The sequence below is a fragment of the Muntiacus reevesi genome, chromosome 4, assembly GCF_963930625.1.
Source record: "Muntiacus reevesi chromosome 4, mMunRee1.1, whole genome shotgun sequence".
In the NCBI taxonomy this organism is placed as follows: Eukaryota; Metazoa; Chordata; class Mammalia; order Artiodactyla; family Cervidae; genus Muntiacus; species Muntiacus reevesi.
In genome coordinates this window covers 35,555,341-35,570,139 of record NC_089252.1, presented here as the reverse complement: position 1 = coordinate 35,570,139, position 14,799 = coordinate 35,555,341, and the positions used below count along the sequence as shown (strand labels likewise).

Genomic DNA, 14,799 nt, shown 5'->3' with positions numbered 1-14,799 from the left:
AATAGCTCCAGATCATTATATAATACTTATTTTGTCTTTTAGTCTCTATCACTTTTCAAAGTTATATATGTCAGTTCATTAAAGTTGCATGAAAGAAAGCAGTGCAAATGAGAGAGGATTAAAAAAGTATTAACCATCTATTTTAAGTTTATATTCATTCTAGTCAAGCACCCTCACTTCAACTCTTCCCTATTTCTAGATTGAAATAAAGAGCAGATATATAATGTGATATTTGTTTTTATGATAAGAAAAGAATGTAAATATAGAAGATCCAGCTCTCACTTCATGATGCTTAAAGAGAATATCAAATGCACCCTTTGAGAAAGTACCTGCCCCTTTCAACCTATTACTTCATAAACTACTTTCAGCTACTCTTGTAACTACCCTCTAGAGCTGGGTGCAACAGAAGTGACCTTCTTGTACCAAAGTATAGTAGGTGTGTCGGGAGAGAGTGCCATACTTCATATAAGTACTCTTTGCAAAATGTCATGAGAAAGCAGAAAAATGCTGGGAATGCATGTGCCAGACAAAAGGTAACACGCAAAGACATGAGGACACAGATCTCTATAGAAATCACACCCTGCAGGTACCAGCTGTGTAGAAATATAAGGTGCTGAGTGGATGTGTCGAAGGGCCTAACTGCGAGGCTACTCGTGTAAGAACATTTAGATTACTGTACAAATAAACTCTTAATCTAGTCATTGATGAGTTAAAAGCACCTGTTAAGCAGTGAATTGACTGAAGAAAGCTTAAATTGATTTCTTGTTTTCTCATCAATAACCCTTGGGATGGCAGATGGCCAGGCAGGACATTAGCAAAGCCACCAAGATGGAAAGTTTACCTTCAAAAAGGGGTCTGCTGGTGGGGTCCTAGGGGGGAGTGTTGTTTCACTGGTGCAGAATAAGGCCCCCAAAGTCGATTTGTGGCCGTTTCATTCCCAGAATATAATTACAAACAACAGTTGCAGACTAAACAGCATCAGATTAACCTGCTCAGGAACCACTGGCTCCAACCTAGGAAAGATTCCTGGGACATACCAAGTCAAGATGCTGACTTGAAACACCGCCACAGTGGTGGTTTAGTTGCTAAGTCATGTCCGACTCTTGCAACCCCATGGTCCGTAGCCTACCAGGCTGCTCTGTCCATGGGATTTCCCAAGCAAGAATACTGGAGTGGATTGCCATTTCCTTCTCCAGGGGATCTTCCCAACCCAGGGATCGAACCTGGGTCTCCTGCATTGTAGGTAGGTTCTTTAGCAACTGAGCCACCAGGGGAGCCTGAAGCATCACCATGAAGGAGCCCAAAACCCAGGAGACACTGGTCCTTGTTCCACAGGCAGCAGGAGCATTCATTCCTGCATGAATGTTCACAGGCACATTCATGTGCCTTTTGCACACCTGCTTCATGCCAGGTGCTGTGTGGGCACCACGTGAATAGAATAAAATGACATTGTCACTGCCTACCGAGCTTGCAATCTAGGGAAAAACAGTGTATAGCACAGCATGATGGAAGCCTGGACAGAGGGTCGCAAAATATTGCCTATAGTTAAACAGGCTACAGACAAGATCCTTAGGTTTCATAAATCCCCATAAAAACTTAAATGCATTTTTTATTAGAGTGTAATTTCTTTACAGTGATGTGTTAGTTTCTGCTATACAAAGAAGTAAATCAGCTACAGGTATATATATATCCCCCCTCGATCTTGGACTGCCTCCCATCCCACCCCATCCCACCCATTTAGGTTATCACAGAGCACCGAGAGCTCCCTCTCCTATATAGTAGCTTCCCACTAACATAACATTGTAAAACAATTATACTCCAACAAAACCCCAAATAAATAGAAACACACAAGATTGACCAAAAAAAAAAAAAAACTATTATGTAGCCTATGGTTGTCTACATTTACTAACTTTATTAAATGCCAGATTTTACTTTTAACCAGGTATTTGTTTGATGCTAAAATATTTGGGGCCCGGGATGGGAGATGAGGATCGGTTATCAGTTTCAGGGTTTGGAATGTGAGACTTGGATTGCTATTTCAGAAAAACAACTCTTTTTGGAACACGTTATTAATATTTCAGACAGAAAATAAAGCTTATCATGTAACAGCAAACCTCAAATGCATCTCACAAGATACCTCGAGTGTAATTTGAATTCCAGGTAAAAGTTAACCTAATCCACTGGGGTTGGTAGGGTCACTGGTCTCCTTTTGAAGTTGACGAAAGTACCAGCAGATGTAACTCAGCCACCGCCACACAGTCTGGTCATGCTGGTAACAAGGATCAAAAATGTGCTGTGCTTCCCCAAGAAATCTGGTAGCTGAACGAGCCTGTATGAAGAATGAGCTGGAAAATATTTAGAGTAGATTTGTTGGTACATACGACACACTTCTAGTCTTGATATTTGATCTTTTTTCAAACAGTATCTGTGTGGATTGTGTCAGGTCTGGGCTGCAGGTGGAGGCAAGATGAGCTAGATCAGAAGGAAGACAAGAAAGAGACCTGCCAAGGTGTGGCAGGTGATCAGAAGGGTGGAACTGGCTGCCTGTGTTCTTATCAGAAATCTTGCAGCAGGCAGGGGAACTGAGGTGAGAGGCAGGAGAACCCAGAGACAGGCAGAGTCCCCAGCAGGATCTGAGTTACTGGAAGTCAGAACTTCTCACCAGGAGCAAGGCAGGCTAGAAGACTGGAGCTCCAGAAAGAATAATGAGCAAGGTTTGGGTTGACAACCTACTGACCAATCTCAGTTTCTGAAAATTGACTGCTTATGGAACCTGGTAGGGCTGAGGATTCTCAGTGGTCTTGAGGTGGAGTTTTGAAGATTCTAAAGCAGGAAGTCAGGCTGACTATTCAAGATTAACTCAACTGGCTAATTTAGAGAACTTCACTTATATTTGCTCACCGTCCTCTTTCATCCATTAGGAAGATAATTTTCAAACTTGACAGTACATTTCATTAGAATCAGGCCAGGAACTTTTTGAAAATACTGACTCTATTTTAGACTATTGTCCAGACCAGTTAAATCAGAGTCTGCAGGACTGAGCCTGGGCATAGGTTTGTTTTTGTTTGTTTGTTTAGCTCCTTGGGTAATTCAGGTATGAAACCAGGCTTGTGAATTGTGCATTAGACTGTTCAGTTCAGTTCAGTCACTCAGTCATGTCCAGCTCTTTGCGAACCCATGGACTGCAGCACGCCAGGCTTCCCTGTCCGTCACCAACTCCCGGAGCTTGCTCAAATTCATGTCCATGGAGTCAGTGATGCCATCCTACCATCTCTTTCTTTGTCATCCCCTTCTCCTCCTGCTTCCTCAGTCTTTCCCAACATTAGGGTCTTTTCCAATGAGTCAGTTCTTCGCATCAGGTGGCCAAAGTATTGGAGCATCAGCATCAGTCCTTCCAAAGAACATTCAGGACTAATTTACTTTAAGATGGACTGGTTGAATCTCCTTGCCGTCCAAGGAACTCTCAAGAGTCTTCTCCAACACCACAGTTCAAAAGCATCAATTCTTCAGCACTCAGCTTTCTTTATAGTCCAACCCTCATATCCATACATGACTATTCGAAAAACCGAAGCTTTGACTGGATAGACCTTTGTTGGCAGAGTAATATCCCTGGTTTTTAAAATGCTGTCTAGGTTGGTCATAGCCTTTCTTCCAAGGAGCAAGTGTCTTTTAATTTCATGGCTGCAGTCCCCATCTGCAGTGATTTTGGAGCCCCCCAAAATAAAGTCTGTCATTGTTTCTATTATTTCCCCATCTATTTGCCATGAAGTGATGGGACTGGATGCCATGATCTTCATTTTTTGAATATTGAGTTTTAAGCCAACTTTTTCCCTCTCCTATTTCACTTTCATCAAGAGGCTCTTTAGTTCTTCTTTGCTTTCTGCCATAAGGGTGGTGTCATCTGTGTATCTGAGGTGATTGATATTTCTCCCAGCAATCTTGATTCCAACTTGTGCTTCATCCAGCCCAGCGTTTCTCATGATGTACTCTGCATATAAGTTAAATAGACTTATAAGCATTAGGCTGTGGGCTCTTTCAAAATAGGAACTGTGTTTTCTCTGTGTATGTCGAGAGCCTAGTAATTGGCATATAGATGAAAAAAATAATGGATGGCTACCATGCTTTGGCAAATGAGCGTGACTCTGTTTTGTAGCCACAGCTTGTAAACCTAACCCTAGTTTCTCATAATGAATGTCCAGTTATGAAGAGTGAGCTAGGAGAGGCTCAGTGGAGGCTCTGATGTGGCACTAAGGTGGTGGATCAGCGAGCGGTCCTGCCTTTCACATAGGAGAGCTCAGTATTATTAATACATGTAGCTGATTGAGTTTGTTCACTTTAAACGCTTCCGTTCTGTCCCACTCTCCAGTTTTTTAAACACCACCCATGCACACACACAGGCACACACACACACACACACTCATGCATACCAAGGGAGAAGGACAAAGAATAAAAGCTTATAAAAGTGACCCATAATGCAGATGTAAAAGACTAAATTACATGAGAAAATTCTCATATCAGATTATGAAATGTTCGGGAAGATGAATTCCCACTTTTAAATTTTATCTTTTTTTTTTTTTTTTTTTTTTTTTTTTACTATTTGGAGAGGAGAGAAAAGTGGGACAGAGTTCATTTCCAAAAAGTTCACTTTAGCCCTGGACCGCCCTTAATCTGTTCACTTTCTGGGGGAAATGGCAAGCCTGGAGCGACCATTAAAATGCCACTCCAGTGACTTCTCTGGTCCTGTGGTTAAGGCTCTGCACTTCTACTGCATGGAGCTAGAGTTTGATCCCTGATCAGGGAAGTTCTGCATATTGCAAGGTGCAGCCAAAAAATAAAATGCCATCCCATGCAATCCAGTATCCCCTTGTGTCCATGTTAAGAATGTGTTTAGGGTTGGGGCAGCTGACTAGAGACAACTGTTCTTAAATCCTTTTCAGACCAGAATCGTCTCTTTCATTTTCTAAAGCCAAATCTTCTCTGGTCTTAACTGAATTCTTCATGTTCTTTAGTAGATTTGAAGGTTGTTTTTGAGAAAAATCTAAGTCCTGGCAAATTCTGGTCCACTTTTCCGGCTCAGCTCTCTGGGCAAGTGAGATGGCCTTTCATTCAGATGAGGATACCCATAGAAATCCCTTTACTTTGACAGCAGAACATCTAACTTGCTGCCTGCCCGTTAAATATCAGGACCATTTTGATCATGTTTTAGTCAACTTTAGTGAATATGGCCCTTTAGTCATGTATGAGTTCAACCATGGATTGACAGCAGCTCAGGGCTTGCAAAAACTCAGGCCGTGGGACATTCGAAAAAGAAAATTTGAGGATGTTGTACCTGAATCTCCTTCATTCTGACACTAAGCCAGGTTCAGCTCCTTAGGTATAGTTGTGGACCAGCCCGGGCCTCTCAGAAACACTGTCATTACACTGCTTTTGGTTTTCCTAGAGTATTTGTAGAAAGAATCATCCATTTCAATATCATGTATCTTTTGTAAAATCTCATTAGAATTTTTTGTCCAGGATGTATCCAGGATCCCTTCATTTAAAGAAAGCCACTGTTAATTTGGGATAACTGGGTTTGACCCCTGGGTTGGGAAGATCCCCTGAATAAGGCAATGGCAAACCACTCCAGTACTCTTGCCTGGAAAATCCCATGGACGGCAGAGCCTGGTAGGCTACAGTCCATGGGGTCGCAAAGAGTTGGACATGACTGAGTCACTTCACTTTCACTGTTAATTCCTCAAAGATTTTAATGTGTTGGAAAAAATGGTCTTTCCAGATTAGTTTCTTTACCACACAAAGAAAATCTACAGTCTGATATGTCATGCCTGTTCAGATACAAGAAACTCTGAGCTCATTTTTGTTTTGTCTTCTTTTAAATTTTCCAAGGGATGTCTTTTTGTTTTAAACTCTTCACCTTTATTCTTTGTTGTCACAAGTAATTTCTTTCTTTTCTAAAATCCTTTTATTTTTCTCTTTTTTTTTAAACCCAGAATGTAGGAAGAGGCCACTTTTTTCCCAAATGCCAGCTTCACTTTCATTTTCCATTATAGGTATTATTGTAAAACACTTGGTCTACTAAGTTAGTTTTTCTTTTTTTTTTTCCATTTATTTTTATTAGTTGGAGGCTAATTACTTTACAATATTGTAGTGGTTTTTGTCATACATTGACATGAATCAGCCATCTAAGCTAGTATTTAAAAACACTTTTATTCAAAGAACTATGTTAACAAATTAATTAAGGCTGAACAGTAAAAGAAGCCTTTGAATTTGAAAAGCTATATTGAAAGAGTATTAGAGCATTAGCATTGTAATTCATGTGACAAATAGGGAAAGAACTATAATTTGTTGCTTTAATCCTTTTAAGATACAGTTGTTTTATATTTACACAGGGATACTATTGAAACTGTGTTCTTTCTTTGTAAGTTATTTCAGTTAAACATTTTCTATTGAGAACTGTTGTGGGGCAAAGAAGTATGCCTAGAAAACTAGTACTTGAATTATTTTCAGTTAATCTGACTTTTCAAAAGTTTGAGATGATGATCACATTCAGAACAATACTTTCAGCCAGTTGAGAGCATCATTGTTTGTCAGGGAAGAGATCAAGCTTTGAATTCTAAGCATAAGTAAGAAAACCACTGTGACTAGAATATTTTCTTTGTTGGTGTTTTTATTTCGCCTTGTCTGTTTATCAAATATTGGTGTTATGCTTAAGCTTTACTAAGACTAGTTCCAATAAAATAAACACTGCAATTCTAAACTGACATTTCTCTTTTAAATCCCTTAAGAGTCCAGCCCCTGGCACATGTAAAGATGTACAGGAAATATGGAAGACAAAACCCCTGCCCTTGTAGCATTTAACCCTGCTCAACTTTTTGAAAGGTGAAAATTAACCAAACACTCATCTTAATGAGCGTTTGATTTTTAAAATAGAAGTATGGAAGAGATTTTTATTTATTATTTTCCCCTTTATTTTAATAAATCAACCAATGGCACCCATTATAGCCGCAGTTACGTGAACATAAAGTGAGAAAATGTTCATGCCTCTCTTTTACCCCCTACAGATACTGTCTGCCATGTCCTGATGTTTTTGGCCATGTCGAGTCTTAGCTGTGGCTCAGGAGATCTTTGCTGTGGTGCAGATCCTCTAGTTGTGGTGCTCAGATTCAGTAGTTGCAGTATGCAGACTTAGTTGCCCTGCACCTAAGGATCTTAGTTCCCTGACCAGAGATCAAACCCTCATTCCCTGAATTACAAGGCAGATTCTTATCTACTGGACCACCAGGAAGTCCCTACCATGTCCTGATTTGATATGATTAATCAAGAAAAGCTTCACAAATGAGCAAAACTCTCTTAGATACTCATCAATATTACATCTAATCCCTACTTTTTACTTTGCCCCTCCAGGCAATTACTTAATTTCAAATCATAAATTGTGGTCTAAGACTTAAAAAAAAAGAAAACACATTGTCTTCTAAAAGCATAAATTACTAAATTTCTCTCATTAAAACCCAACTACAACATAATGATATAAAACTTGTAAGTGGAAACACACATACTGCCTGGGACTTAAAAATAACATCTTTGTTTTATCTCATATTGTCACAAAAGATGTCCAAGTACTTTACAAAAATTAATTTTCCAGAATAGTTCAATGAGACATCTCTATACTCAATAACTGAGGTAATTGAGACAGCAACTAAGAGAGTTTTTCTATTCTTCATGTTGCATGGATTTGGAACCAAATCTGGCCATTCAGAAATCTGAAAAAAGTATAGTTTTATTTTTATTTTTTATTATTTTTTTTGAAAAAAGTATTGTTTTAAATAACCAGTTGTTTCATTTACCTAAGAATTTATTGCTAGACCATCAAATATGTAAAATTTTGTATTAAGACTCTTAGTTTAAAATTCTCATAAAATAGATGACACATTTCAGTACATACGTTTCATATACTTCTTGGATACAATATACTTATTTACCTTTTTCTGTGTAACTTGAAGCCACAAGGATCAACCTTATTTATTGCCTAGTGTTACAATGCAGTTATGTCTTACAGGGTGAGGAGCTGTTTGTCCTTCTACTAAGTAATGTCTTTGTGCCAGCTTTTTAGTTTTCTGCTTCCTCTCCTGCTGTCGTTTTCCTGCTGATGTTAGTTTTTTACTTCCTTCTCTTGTTTGGATTTAATCTATTGAGAGAAACCAACCAGCTAGGCTTGTTAGAATCATCTCAAGCGAAGTACAGTTTCCAAGTGACGGTCTGTGGAATTCTCCAGCGAGTATTCAGGAAGGCCAGTGCATGAACTTTGTCACAGTAGCACTGGTTCTAAGAAGCTTGTCTGCATTACTTCTTGGTCCTGGGTAAAATTCTGGATTGAGTCAAGAGTTATAGTGCAAAGGTTATCCATGGACTTGAGGGGAAGGTCAAACCAATTTTATTGTTCATATTCCTTCCGTTTTATGACTGCTTTACCGAAAAGTCACATCTTTCTCTTTAATAAAAAATCAAGATTCTTAACCTAAGCAATATCTTTTTTCTGCTGTAAACATAAGTCATATCTCCAACATAATAAACAGCAGGCATATGGATGATTCACTTCCTTTTAAAAGGGATTACAAGTAAAACAATGAATGATTAATATGAATAATCTGTCATGTCTCCAAAATAGATATCATGTAAATCACAAGAAAGGTCCAATCAGCCTCTGTTATGTCTCCTTTTCTCTTTAAAACAATACAGATATTCAGAAAATTTTCCACTTACTTTCTCTGTGATTCAGTCATGCTAACTGTGTACTATATTTTAAATCTCAGAATTCTTAGGTGTTAGTCCTTTCTTAAGTTTTGATAAGAGTACTTTTTCATTACTTGTTATGCAACAATGAATTGTAAGAATTGGTCCTGTGTTACCAGGAATAGAAATAAAACATGGTCTGCGACTTCCAATGGAGTAGACACAGTCCTTAACATTAATACATGTGGGACATTTCACTTAAAGAGCAATCACATCTTTAACTGATCCTTATTTCTGTTTATCTATGTAGCTAAATGTGAAAATAACCCTTTGTTTTTTAAGAAGTAATTTTTAAAAATCTCCTAGAATTAGTCTTCTGTTTATCTATGTAGCTAAATGTGAAAATAACCCTTTGTTTTTTAAGAAGTAATTTTAAAAAATCTCCTAGAATTAGTCATCTCTAAACTTTCCATGGGTTTTTGTTTTTTTTTTAGTTCTACTAGTTTATTGCTACCAGCCCATCTCCCTCCACCCTCGTGCACACATGCTCAGTCATGTAACCCCATGGACTGCAGCCCACCAGGCTCCTCTGTCCATGGACTTTTCCAGGCAAGAATACTGGAGTGGGTTGCCATTTCCTTCTCCATAAACTTTCCTTGTTTAAAGTCACTTTTTGGAGGCTTGTAATTGAAGCACACACTGCTATCAATATGGACACAATTTAAATTAACTGCCAGGCTTAGGAACCAACACCTTCATGTCACCAGTTACTCTTTGGGCACTGGTTTTGCCCTTAATGTGGAAGGAGTTTTGGAATTGTTTTTCTCCTGACAAGTTTTACTGAACAATGCAATAGAGAAGAGAAAACTTTTCATCATTTGGAAAATATTTATTCGAAGTCTTTTTTATGCTTTTCAAAAATTAAAGCTATACCTTTCTGAAATTAAATATAAAATATTTTTCTTAATGTATGGAAACAAACCAAGTTTAAACTGGTAGTAGAATGAGTGGCAATTTAGGAAGAGCATTTTACCTTTCAAAGTGGAGTTAGGCATAGGTATGAAAGTTTTATATGTTATACAAGCTCTTTGAATCGCTACACATATACATATACATATTGGCCGCTTTGGGCCTTCGTTGTTGCCCAGAGACTATTTTTTTTGGTGTGCTCAGGCTTTCTTTAGTTGTAGTACACAGGCTTAGTTGCCTCACAATTTGTGGTTTCTTAGTTCCTTGATCAGGTATTGAACCTCTATCCCCTACATTGGAAGGTGGATTCTTAAAACCATTGGACCACCCAAGAAGTCCCTGAATTGCTATATTGCATGCAGATGTAATTTATTATAACCCTCAGAAATAAAAGAACTCAAAATATTAGCTTGTTTTCTTTTAAAATCCAAAAACTAGTCTTGAAACATCTGAATTTCTCGAAATTCATTTCCATTTAAATTTCTATATTGTTCAATAACAATCATTTCTAGGTATCTATTGTTCTAACCTAGAATAGCATCTTTAGATTAATTTATGGTTATCTAATCAGCAGAACTTGTTTTCATGGATTTTTTTTTTTTCATTCTTAAATGATTTACAAACTTTGAACATGTGAGTATAGGCAATTCTCCTTATCTCTACCTTTTCCCTTTCGGTTTCCCTTTGGTTTCTTTATCTCTTATCTATCCTTTCTTGATGATTAGTTAGATATGGGTATTATTGAAGCAAAAGTCATTAATTAGGCATTTCCCAGGGCTGCCTTGCCCTTCTTATTATGGTCAACATGCTCCCCTAACTGTTCCTTTGATCATATCAACCAGTTTTTGTTCAGCTCTGACCAAACAGTACTGCCAATGGTGTTAACACTACCTAAGAAACATGGTACATTCGTTTAATTCCATGTTGCAACACAAAATTGAATTGTAGCAGGATTGTCAGCCACAGTGAGCAGTTGGGACTTTTCACTTGCACAGACTCAAGGCCCTGCTTTAAGGCTAAAGTAAAGGATCTCAAGGTGAGGAATTCTTATTTGGTTAACTTCTACCAGGAAATGTCAGCACCTTGTTTTTCATCTTCTAGGAACCAAAGAAGTTGTTGTAAGTGTGGATGACAATGGAATCATTTCCTTGAACTTTGAATGTGATCAGATGGCTCCAAGTTCTGAGTTCACCTGGTCCAAAGATTATGTGCCCACGGAGGACTCTCCAAGATTAGAGGTTGAAAGCAAAGGCAACAAGTACGTACCATTTCAGTTGTAACTATGGGTTTCCTTTTCATGAAAGGAGAGTGAAGCAAGCTGTTCTCCATGTCAATTAAGAGAATGAAATCACACATATTTCTATCTGGTAGTGTAAAAAGTGATAACCAGTATAAACCTTAAAAAATAACAATCCTTATAAAGTATTTTTCACATTATTCAATTTAAAATGCTTTCTCATATGTTATCTTATTGTTGACTGAAAAAAAGATGAGAATTACATTTTATTTGGGGCAAAAATGAGGACTATAGCCCATGAGACAGCCTTTCAGATAGCTCTGAGTAACTGCTCCAACAAAGTAGGTGGAGAGGTCAGAATAGATGTGATTTTGGTGAAGGGGGAAGTGAGCAGTCAAGTACATGTTTTGGCAGAAGCTTGCTGCTAGTCATGAGGAGCAGACGTTAATGACTTTAGGGCTTCTCTAGATATGAGAAGGTGCAAGAAATTGTTGTTCAGTCGCTAAGTCATGTCTGACTCTTTGCGACCCCACAAACTGCAGCACACCAGGCTCTCTGTCCTCCAGAATCTCTTGGAGCTTGCCCAAACTCGTGTCCACAGAGTCAGGGATGCCATGCAACCATCTCATCTTTTCTTTCACTTGGCAAGAAGTTGAGCTCATAAAATCTTCTAAAAAACACCCAACTCTCTAAAGTCCTGTTCTGCCAGTTTTTCCCAGAGCACAGACAGACTGCCTCATTCCTGATCTCTGCCCTAAACTCCTTTTGGGGTGTGTTGAAGGTCAGCAGCTGCAGTGGCCAGTGGCTTCATCCTTGTAGAGGCAGATGGCAAGCAACAATTTTTAGTTGGCATCATTTATGGTGCAAGAAAAGCTTTGATTGGTGTTAAAGTGAACTTGAAAGATGATTCTCATTATTCTACGAGATTTTGAAATCTTAAAGTAATGGTGAGGATCCTTATGGGGAGATGGGTAAGGAAGAACTTGCTGATTCAAGTTCTGGTAAATTAAATGGATTAGGAATAATCTGTTCTGGTTTTTCACCACCACTTGTGAGAGACACAGTACTGCCCTAGAACAAACTTTATAGGAGAGAGAAGCATGGGAGAGGTGATCTCAAGGCACAGCTTTACCAGGAGCCTCTGTGTGACCTGGGGCAGCTTTTAATTCCATGGACCTCCAATTTCCTTCTCTGTAAAACAGAAGACAGTAAAGGGGATTAATTTTATGATCTGCTACTTCCTTCAACCTCAAGATTCTGAGTTTTTTAATTTCATCTTACTTATCAAGCTTTGTATCTTTATAGTGCCAACCACATTAGATTACATTTGGTAAAGCACAATATTCCTAAGTATTATTTCTATTACGAGAAAATCCAATATATCCCAAATTAAAAGAAAGAAGTAGTAATTTTGTTGGAGAGAAGAGCAAAGAAATACTCTATATAATTAAAACACATTCTGCTGTCACTGTGCCATAAGATCCTTGAAGTAAAACATAATTTTGGTCAAAGGAAAGACAATCAAACTGTAACTATTTCTTCCCTGACTAACTTGACAAATATATAAATGTTTGGATGACCTTAGACACTGACTAGCTATGTGACTCACAAAAGTTAAAAACAAAGTGAACTAGACCATTGACCCATACATTCATTCCACAAGTATTTATTAAGCACATAGTATGTGCCAGATAAGGTATGGATGCTGAAAGTCACAATAGTGAACAAAACAGATCTCGTCCCTAAAGACACAAAGTGGAGGCATGTAGTCAATGAAGTATGCAATACCGATGCCATGTAATAACCTCCAAAATGGGAAGTGCAAGGAGTGACATAACAGGGGCATTGGGTGGTTCTTCCCTGTGAAGAAAAGGAATTTCAGGCTGCCCAGCAAGGGTTGACCAGCTGAAAATCTCTTTACTTGGGATATGCATTGATATGCATCATAGCCTGGGGATGAGAGATTGGTACCATCTCCTCGTCCCATCACCATCACCCCATGGGAGGAGGTCAGGAAAGCCTTCCCAGAAGCAGCAAGAGTGGGTGAGCGTTAGATCAGCAAGGCAGATGGAACACATGCTCCATGTGATGGGAGCAACGTGTGCAGATGGCTGGAGACAGGGCAGGGCACAGCCCCCAGGCCCTACACAGCATCACTTCTTATAAAACATTCTCTTCTGAAGGACGAAAATGACCTTCAAAGACCTCGGGACGGACGACTTGGGCATTTACTCCTGCGATGTCACAGACACTGATGGAATAGCATCGAGCTACTTGATAGATGAGGAAGGTAGGTCAAAATCAGTTCATTCATGGGTCGACTCCTGCTTTGACTTCTCATTGGTTCTCCAGGATTAAGTGATTTCTGTTTTAGCAGTTCAAGCTGTAATTGTTCTCATTTTCTCCCTACAGAATTGAAACGTTTGCTTGCTCTCAGCCAAGAACACAAGTTCCCAAGTAAGTGTCCACAATACACTCACAGAGTTCAGCCATGGCACTAGACAATTCTGACAGGATCAAGAGAGGACGCTGTTGAGAACGTATAATGGAACATACATTGGTAGCTGCAGACGTGCTTTCCAAAGGGGCTGCTTTTAGTTTTCCCTTTGTTCTCCAGAAATACAAAGAACAGTGACAGGAGACATGTCCCATGCTCTGCTACGTAGAGCACCGTCAGGTTACGTAGGTGTAGCAGCTGAGTAGTTACATTCTTCATCTTTTGCTACATATTTTGGAATATTATATATGTATAACCACACACACACACACACACACACACACACACACACACACATATATATATATCTTCTAGACACAGTAATTTGTATATCTTTTAAGCAAACAGCTCTTTCTAAGTAATTTAATGTTAGCGTTTAATAGAAGGACCATACCTCTAAATAAAGACAATCTAAACACAGTACCCTGTGGGGTGTCCCTGATGGCTCAGTAGTAAAGAACCCACCTGCCAATGCAGGAGACCTGGGTATGATCCCTGGGTTGCAAAGATCCCCGGGAGAAGGAAATAGCAACACCCTCCAGTATTCTTGCCTGGGAAATCCTTTGGACAGAGGAGCCTGGTGGGCTATAGTCCATGGGGTTGCAAGAGAGTCGGACATGACTTAGCGACTAAACAACAACAGCAAAGACAGTACCTTACACTTTAAATTCCTGGAAAATAAGGTAAAGATGCCTTGATCAAAGTAAGAATCTCTCTGAACTATTATCAAACCCTTCAATGAAGCACCCTCTACATAAAAGATTTATTTCCACAGTTGACACCTAAGAGAAGAGAAAGAAGTCTGAAACGATCCTTGGAAATTTCCAGTGACCTGATTGGGTCTGTTAACATTGGTACCCACTGGCCAAAGTAGTGAAGTGTCCGAAAAGCCACACTCTGAAAAAACAGAGTGATAGCATCACTCATTCTTTTAATTCAGAAATTTTGTTTTCATCCTTAATCCCTAAAATATAACTTCTTCACTAATACAAGAGTTTCAGGAACCCAGGAAACCATACCCTGACCCCAAACTATAGGCAAAACTTTGTATGTTGTATGTATGCATATTTCTAGGGAGAGGGCCTCCAGCTTTCCTGAGATTCTCAGCAGAGCTGTGATTAAAAAACAAAGCTCTAAAACCAGTTGCCTGACCTCTTCGCCTTCCAAAAGAATACATGTCATGCTTCATGGTGCGGCTGGGTGCTGGTGACTACTGGCCTCAGCTGGAATGTTCGAAAAACCAGCTTTATTCAGCAGAGCACAGTGGGATGCCTGTGGGGTGTGGGTGCTGGATGCAGGCTTTCTGAATTCCAGAGGAGAACCACTTCTCTTCTGTTAGCTTATTCACCATAAAACTGGAAAAGTAATA

General features: G+C 39.1%; 1 protein-coding gene across 1 annotated transcript in view; it reads left to right on the top strand.

Annotated features, from left to right (window-relative positions):
* MYOM1 (myomesin 1) overlaps positions 1–14,799 on the top strand; it is a 118,428-nt gene that overhangs the window by 79,458 nt on the left and 24,171 nt on the right. Inside the window, exons 22-24 of the mRNA XM_065932522.1 lie at positions 10,798–10,954; positions 13,117–13,223; positions 13,346–13,390. Coding sequence (XP_065788594.1) covers positions 10,798–10,954; positions 13,117–13,223; positions 13,346–13,390 — 309 coding nt within the window. The remainder of the gene's footprint in view (positions 1–10,797; positions 10,955–13,116; positions 13,224–13,345; positions 13,391–14,799) is intronic.